The sequence below is a fragment of the Triticum aestivum genome, chromosome 4A (assembly GCF_018294505.1).
Source record: "Triticum aestivum cultivar Chinese Spring chromosome 4A, IWGSC CS RefSeq v2.1, whole genome shotgun sequence".
Lineage (NCBI taxonomy): Eukaryota > Viridiplantae > Streptophyta > Magnoliopsida > Poales > Poaceae > Triticum > Triticum aestivum.
Window position 1 is genome coordinate 616,314,886 of NC_057803.1, and position 8,632 is coordinate 616,323,517.

Here is an 8,632-nt window from a genome sequence, read left to right on the forward strand (position 1 = left end):
CACCTTGGCCCAAAGGCTCGCCGCTGCCGGCATTTGGCTTAGCCACCGCCATCTCCAGATCTAGGCCAGAGAGAGGAGAGCATGGGGTGAGGGGACAAGAGAGTGAGAGAGAGGAAGGGGCCGACCAGTGGCTTTGATTCCGACCGGACCGGTCGATGTAACGGTCGTTAGCGGCCGCGCCGTGAGTGCGTTGGGCCACGTGGCCTCACCAGTGGGTCCAAGTCGTTAGAGAACGTTTTAAATCGCTAGCGATGCGCGTGTCAGGCTTTTTGAAACAGCTGACCCCTGACTTGTTAGTTATCGCGGAAAAGAATTGGTAGTTTTTTGGAACACTAATCCAAATTGTAGTAGTTTTATGCTATTTACTCTTTTGAACAAGATGTAGTTGATAATTCTAGCGGTGTGAATGGAAGGGAAGGCACAACTAGTGTGGAAAGAGGTAGAGTGGAAAATAAGTTATGGTGCTATTGGTGGCACCGGCAGAACCAACATTACGTGGTGCTGGTAGGGTAGGGTGGAAAACAGGTAGAATAAAAAGAAGTTTTGGCTGGAGGTAGCGAGTATGGTTGCCGACATGGCGGTAGCGAAGGTGTCGGCCATGGTACGTAGACAGTTACATGACATTACAATACTATACATACAACATGTACATCATCATGTCTAAATTACATCATTTATATCATCCACAATGGGTCGAAATCGTCGAAGGACGTCAAATCTTCCATGGACTCATCACGACGGGGCGGAGGTACATTTGACAACAATGCGTATTGACCACTATTGGTGGGGTCCCACTCCGACGTTGGGAAGAGCTTATCCATGAACGGCTCCACTTGAGACATCATGGTTTCCGTCCAGAAACCCTCTCCGGCCCCCTCGTCAGGCACATCGCCTGTTGCGGGTTGAGGAATGGATTGCTCCCCTCCTCTGGAGGGCAAAACCTCAGGATTGTTGATGTTGTCGCCTCCGACGGCCATCGGATCGCCGTCCAGGGACCACTGGTGTTCAGTTACCCCCATATGATCATCGGGCTCAGTGCTCGTCAGTTTCTGACGCACGTTTGGTGGAGCCACCAAATGTTCGTCACCCGTCTTTCTCTTGTCGCTGGAGCTGGCTCCTACCGGCGGTGAGTTCTCTGGCTCTTGCACCTGGGAGCCATTAAGCTCCAGATCCACTTCCTGGACTTCTCGCACAAAGACATTCCCAAAAAATGCTGAATGAAGGACTTGCACACAATGTTTTGTCTCGCTGTCGGCGACCACTAAGGACACCTTCATCACCTGTGCAATCACAAATGTTCAACTCACCATTTGTTCAATCTGTTTTAAACAGATAAGAGCAAAAAAAACTACCCTTGCGAGATATTGCACAAACAAAAAGAAATATATATTCATTTTTGGTGGAAGTGTTATGTATGTACCTCGGACGACCCCTGCGAGAACTTCTGGACATCAACATTAATGCCCCGTAGAACATTGACTGCCTGGCGTGTAGCAACGATTAAGAATGATAAGATACTAAGTGATCGACCCATGGCAGGATAAAATAATAATAAGCATTCCCTCATACAAACCTAAATGTTGTGGTAACAATCCAAAATCATTGATTGACGACATTTGTGGTTCTTACCTTTAAAAAAATGGTTGACGACATCTGTGTGTTGTTTCCTATCAGGGAGATGACTGATCTGTCTTGTAGGCAAGTAACAACTGCAAGCTTTTGAAGCTCTTCAGCTACATTATCAAGCTCCTGCCAAATCATTAGGACAAATGAATGAACCAGGAGTTCAATATTTATTATAGAATAACATAATAGTAAGATAGGCAAGAAAAGGGTATCTGAACACGTTGTTGGAATATAACTTAATTAAAAGTGGAATATGATTCAGATGTTTACCAATAATTCATGACTCGACATCTTTGATGGTATTACTATCAAGGAGATCTTGCCGTCACTAATAGCCACACAATCGAATGATATGCCAAAATTTCCAAGTGTTGAGAATGACTACACAAATACTATAATCAGACAACCAATAGTCATGTATATAACTCAAAACATAAACCAAAATATGCAAGTCTATTGCTATGATACGTTGCTAAGAAAGCAGACTGGTCTAGGATCCTTCTGCTCTCTATGTTCAGCATGGTAATTTGTGATCTCGACACAATGCTGGTTAATACATTCTGAAAAATAATTGTACGGTTAAGGGCCAGCAATTAAAATTGCTACACACGGAAGATTAATTGTAATTTAGGAATATATTCATATAACAAACCTTGCTCATATATCTTGTTTTAGCTATCTTGGTGCCACGTGCTTGAGGGTTGCACAAGTTCTTAACTATAACCGGTATGCCACCTTCCATTGCTTGTTGCATTGACTGCAGATGTAAAAATGATTAACGGTAATAATAGAATATTGCTTCAGATTTGCTAAATCATCGAGTATCACAAGTAACTCTGGTAACATATCAAAAGAATTTATATATGACATAATGTTCACTATCGAGCCAACACCTGATGCACAAAACAAATATAAATTAGAAGGATGGGGATAATACCTTTGCACCAAACAACCCAAGTTCAGCAGCCTCACCAAAAGTCAAGTGGGGCAGTGGTATTGCATTTGCACAAACATTAGGATCACACGTCAAAACACCGTCTACATCCATCCATACCTATTGCATATTAGGAGAGCCAGTTATACTATTTTTTAATATATAATAATATAAATGAGTACAGAGACACCGCACAACCTTTTACTTGCAACTTCTAAACTTCTTTGGTTGAACAGAATGAAACATATTTAATAAAAAGTATAAATGAGTAAAGAGACACCGCACAACCTATTATTTGTAACTTCTAGACTTCTTTGGTTGAACACAATGAAACATATTTAAAAAATATAAAGGAGTACAGAGACACCGCACAACCTATTATTTGTAACTTCTAAACTTCTTTGGTTGAAGTTGAACACATGGACAACTTCTCAACCGCAGAAACATAATGGTCCTATCAAATAGAATGCTTCTGGATAGATGATTTGTAGCTTTGTAACTTGTATGGTTAAGCAGCTTAGGGCCTAAGGGAGTTTCCAAGGGCAACACGGCTTTCAAGTTTCAAAAGGTAACTGATTCAGATTAGATAAATACCTGGATTTCTCTTGATCCCAAGTCTCTGCCGATAGTAGTGGCAGTCAAATCACTACCACCCTTTCGACGAGTATTGACGGCATACAATTCCCATTCCTGAAATTTCATACACATTTTCACCATTTAGCCCCCAGGTTTCACTTGCTGATTTGACTAAATTTAAGTTTTGAGCTCACGTTTCCATTCCAATTGTAAGAAAGAAAACTTGGCGTGGCCAACAAAATGTCTACTGTTCCATAGATCAAATAAGCAAAAACATGGATGTCAGAAAATAATACTATTCCTATAAATGCCAAAATTGCAAGTTCACATTTTCTGGTCCAGTAGTTACTTTTCTATGGTACACAGCAAGATACTGACTTACATTTTGGAAATCACCTAATTGACTATCTTTCACATCTGCACACAAAAATCTTGACATAATAGGAAAAGGTAGATCACGAAAAGGGTCTAGAATCTAGACAAAAACAACAATACCAAAAAAGAAGGTTTATGCAAGCAACTAATGTATTGCATTCGCTAGGAGTATGTTGACCCAATTTTTTTTTTGTTACAAGAGTATGTACCTGCCGTGACCCTTCCCCAAAGTTATTTAAATATGCAGAAAATATTCTTGTAGACATGTGTTCACCAAAGGAAACAAGGTAATCTCGTGTCTTAGGGGTCAGCTCTTTCATAATAGCAATGCCCATAAGAATGTTTTCTAGCTCATCCAATGAACCTGATTCGTTTAACAATGAGAAAGGTAGTGTTAGTGCTGCAAAACATAGCTTGACTGAGGAAAACATAGCTTGTATAGTGCTGGAAAACATACATATGTAAGCTGAAGAAAAAGAAAGCGCAGAATTAAAAAAAACAGAGGGGACGGTGAACTACCAATTTCTTCTGCTTACATATCGAGATCAATCTACTGATATAGAAATAGACAAACTAGAGTGAAGCCGCTAAGCAAATATAGCACGACAATAATTATGGAACGGAGGGAGTATCATACAAAAGTTGTCCTTGTTGAACACACAAAAGGGAGGTGCTCTGACCTTTTTGCTTACCAGGTAAGGCTCCCAGTTGCGCTGTGAGAGATAATATAACACAGGAAGAGAGGCGCTCCGATGAATCTGTGAACAGAAGGCTTGATGGTCACATTGAGCTGCGCGCTGCTGGAAAACTGAAATGGCCGCGGCGTTTTCATCCGACATCGAGCTCGTCCATGCCTGGGAGCGCCGCGCAGGATGGCTCAGGAGGGAGAGAGGAGATAGGATGTGTTGGAGCCTTGGAGGAGAGATCGAAGGAAGGACCGGACCAGCCATTAGAGACAGGCTCTCAAGGTTTGTTGGGGAAAGCACGACATTTTGGTGACTTTGGAGGCCGGGTCCAACTGGGGTCACCAAAAATATAAGCCAAAAGAGAGAGGGGAAAGTGAGACCACCAATAAGTGGCATGGTCAACAACAGTTGAAAGTGGAAGTGAAACATGCCACTAATATAATTACGAATCTGTGGGGATGATGATGCACTTAATTGTGTGTTAATTTTGTACCCGTTAATACTGCATGAACATCCGGTACTTGGTGTCCGACCTTGGTTGCTGGTTGCTGCATTTTGCCATATGCATGTATGGTCGGATCTGCCGCCGTGCCGCATCGTATAAAAGCAGTATGAAAAACCGGAAAATGCCATCGGAGGCCAAGCTCCAGTGAGCTCGTTTTCATTTTTTATTTTTCTGGAGCACGAAAAATTCCAAATTTATTTTTTAAACACACATGCACATGTATACTATGTATATGCAAAATTTCACAGTATTATACGTTTACATGTGACCTACAGGAAAAAGACAAATATACATTTTTTAATGGGCCTTTTATTTTTGTTATTGGGCCAGAAATTTGTTACTTTTGTACAGCCTACAAATCACAACATTTTTCGACGAAATTTAACACGTTCTTGCGGAATACATATAAGTTTTCATGATATTTTTTTCAGATTTTTTTAGAACTTTAAATACGCTTTTTGATTTTTTTCAAAATACCGAGCTCACTGGAGCTCGGCCTCCAAAAATCTGCACTCCAAACATCGTATGTATAGGCATAGCAGCACTCTTTTGTATCGACACAGACATACACGAAAAACAACGGCCGTAACATACTAGTAGTATATATACCTACCTGAAAACATGGGCTTATGCAGTCCAAGATCACCGATCATCCTGAGTTGCAGCTCCTTTACCGTGGCGAGCTCGTGGATTTCGCTCACCTCTTGGGAGCCGCAGCTCAGCGCCTTCCATGCAGCCTACGTTCAGATTTAGCATGCACTGTAATGCGTCAATCCAGCTAACAGTTACCGTGAGAGAGAGAGAGAGAGAGAGAGAGAGAGAGAGAGAGAGAGAGAGAGGGAGAGAGAGAGTTAGAGTTAGAGTTACCTCGAGAAGGTTGTCGGTGGTGTTCCTGATGGCGGACAGAACAACCACCGGATTTTCCAAGCTGAGGACAAGCTTGGCCATCTCCTTCATCCGATCGGCCGACCGTGTCAACGACCCTCCGAATTTCATCACGACGGTCACCGCCGCCGCCGACGCCTTCTTCACAATTGCCACGCCACCCCTGCTCCCTCCCATCGACCTACACCGAGTGCCATGCTTGAAGGAGAGAGGCGGCTTCCGGCCGACCCCCGGGCCCGCGGAGTGAAGATCGTATCCTAATGTCGTCGTTTTACGTTCCGTTACCTGGTGATCACACGATGGACTTGAAGGAGCAGCAGCAGCAGGCGGCGGCGCTGGACATGCGTTGTCCCCGGCCCCGCCGGGCACGCTGCAGGCTTCCGTAGTGGATGCTTCAGCGTCCGAGCGAGGCCGCTGTGACTTGTACACCTTGCAGAGCACCAGCTGCTCGCCGGCCTGCTGCTGCTCGAGCCCAATCTCGACCATGATCCAGCCAAGACTTTTCCTTCCATACGGTTTTGCGGAACCAGGCGGGTTCTTGACCTTGAGCACGTACGAGAGCTTGCGCTTGTACGCCCCAACGGGTTTCTCGTCCGGGCCTAGGATGGGCAACTTTCCCGTCTCCGGGTGCCACTGACAGTTGTCACCGGCGCCGGCGCTGCCGACGTTGAGCTTTCGCCTCCGCGCACCCGGGATGTGGTGGTAAACTGCTGGGCTGCAGAAGTACCCCACCTCCCCGAGGTCCGTGCCCAGAGCATGGTCGCGGATGAGGTCCGCGGGGGCGGCCGAGCATACATCCGCCTCTCGGATGAAGCTGTCGGCCGGGAACGACTCCCCGGTGTCGACCCTGTGGCGGAGAAGGCTGACCTGGTTGAGATCGTCCCCAGGATCCTGCAACTGCGGCGTCAGGTTCTGAAGCTCGCTCCTAGTAACCAGCATTGGGCTGGCCGGCTAGTCGACGGAGGCGGCCTTGAAGAGGAAGGAGGGCAGTGCGACTGCGAGAGTCTGTATATTTCGCAGCGCTTGCTGATCGCTCAGCTCCCTGTTTTATCCCGATGACGGTCCGCCCGTTTCATGTCCGAGCCCGAAGCGAGTATACTACTGAACTAGTAGGAAAAAAATCCCCATCGTTACTCCTTTTTTTTTTCTTCTAATTATTAATATGCTTTGCCCTTTGTCACTCTTTCCTTCCTTTTTTTTGCGGGTTCCTTCCTTTTATTCTAACACACCGGTTTCCTTACTTCCTTTTTATTGCAACAAGATATGTCGTCAATGTGGGAAATCATTTTCTCGAGTGGTTTGAAAAAGGAATTGATATCTCAACGATTTTTATTTGGAAAATGTTTGCTTTCAATCGGTTGATTTCTTCCTCCCATAAACCGCTCCTTGTGCTCGACATGTGTCGTGCTGGCCCCACGCACCACTCTCCACTCTCCTTATCCCTTTGCACGAACCACATGTCACACAGACCACACGTTTTCCCCTCTGCTTCATCCCCTACCTTTTTCTCCAGCTCGTGGATCTCACCATGTCTCTGCTCCGATAGCTTGTGTCCTGCCGTCACACAACCAGGTCATTACTGCAGGGGGGAGTGCTGCAGTGAAGCCGCTGGCACATCGTGGGGCACTGTGATGGAGCTGCTACGCTAGGAAGGAGGCAGACGGTCTGCGATGGAGGATCGCCGCACTGGTGGCGGCACTGCACCGAAGCTTCACTGGCGGCCATCGGGTGCTGCGATGGAGCAACACCCACACGGCGGGACGTTGCAGTGAAGCATGCGACGACTGTTAGGATGCTGCGATGGAGCACCACCGCAAGTGGCGGTGCTTCACTGAAGCTTCGCTGGCGGCCAACGGGTGCGGCGATGGGAGAAGCGACGACAGCCGGTGCTGCGATGGAGCATCACCGCGCGGCGGGGCCCTACGGCGAAGCATGCGGCCGCCGTCGAGGTGCTGCAATGAAGCTTTGCCTGCGCCCGTCGGTGGAGCGTCACTGCGCTGCTGGCGAGGGGGCGCGGCTCCTTGTGCGAGTCAGGCGGCTCTGCTTCCCCTCGGCGACATGGTCATTGCTTTTTGTTGCGGCTGTGATGAGATAATAAGGCCCAGTACGATGTGTTGACCATATCCAACGGGTATGAGGGGATGAATCCTACGGCCCGCAACCCGACTGATTTCCCCAGGAAATCAACTGGTTAATTTGTAGCAGACGCCTTTTTATTCGGCTAAAGCTTACTCAATAATAACACAAGGAGGTGCATGGATGTGGTTGCGACGTGGCTAGTTAGCCAGGGTTTGCGAGGCTACTGCAAATCTTGAAAGAAAATAGAGGGGGAGGGGGCGGCCTGTGTCGTGCGAACATGTATTTTGGGCTGGGCTGGCAAGTGGTTGTTTAGGACTTCAGACTGGTAGTAATAAAATTGTAACCCTGGAGGGGGGGGGGGTGTTCGAGCCCCTTAAAGCGCCCCTAGTAGAGGTGAGATGGTCGGCAAAAGCTTGCTCGGATATTGATGAAGGAGCCGTTGGTGCCTGTCTCGCGCACCTGCTCTTATTGCTCAGGGGAACCATAGGTCTAGGTAATCTCAAACAGGACGTTAATATTATTGATGTTGTTCTTCTCTCTAGGGAGCATCGTTTTGGAGTTGGATTGGCTAGGGAGACTAGTGGTTGATGTCAGATTTACGCTGCAATTGACGCTTCCATGTCTCTCCAGTATCCTGTTTGGGTGAAGATGATGCATTTCGGTAGGTAGCGATGATTCTTTGTTGCAGTGTGGCTTTGCGGAGGTGGTGCGCAATGGCAATGCCAGTGACGCTGGTCGATAGCGAATGACAAATGTATGGTTGCTCAACAAAGTTTGTGGAAGCAGATCACGATCAAAAAAATGCGACTCAGACGGATGCGCCACCATATCGGCCCATACGCACGGGCTGACCGACACCCCTCATATCCAGCTCAAATCTGGTATGGACATGGGCAGGCCCGGGCACGCCAGGGTCCATCCGCCACGTCTAATCTGGTCCACATTGGCCCACCCCGACTCCACATA

The 8,632-nt window shown here is 46.8% G+C and overlaps 1 protein-coding gene across 1 annotated transcript; it reads right to left on the reverse strand.

The window, feature by feature from the left end:
- Positions 1-674: 674 nt before the first annotated feature.
- Positions 675-5,704, reverse strand: LOC123084076 (aspartokinase 2, chloroplastic). The gene is made up of 13 exons (XM_044505868.1): positions 5,570-5,704; positions 5,316-5,439; positions 3,721-3,875; positions 3,519-3,611; positions 3,155-3,250; positions 2,553-2,680; positions 2,279-2,387; positions 2,096-2,186; positions 1,897-2,009; positions 1,847-1,861; positions 1,630-1,746; positions 1,421-1,483; positions 675-1,280 (listed from the first exon to the last, which is right to left on the reverse strand). Exons 1-13 carry the CDS (start codon positions 5,696-5,698, stop codon positions 675-677), a joined length of 1,839 nt encoding a protein of 612 aa, XP_044361803.1. The 5' UTR covers positions 5,699-5,704.
- Positions 5,705-8,632: the final 2,928 nt, after the last annotated feature.

Coding starts and splice junctions, on each gene's coding strand:
- LOC123084076 (XM_044505868.1), bottom strand. CDS start 5,698: ATGAAATTCGGAGGGTCGTTGACACGGTCGGCCGATCGGATGAAGGAG. Junction 3,876..5,315: donor GCATAAGCCCATGTTTTCAG/GTAGGTATATAT, acceptor TAAACGAATCAG/GTTCATTGGATGAGCTAGAA. Junction 1,484..1,629: donor CGTCAACCATTTTTTTAAAG/GTAAGAACCACA, acceptor GCTACACGCCAG/GCAGTCAATGTTCTACGGGG.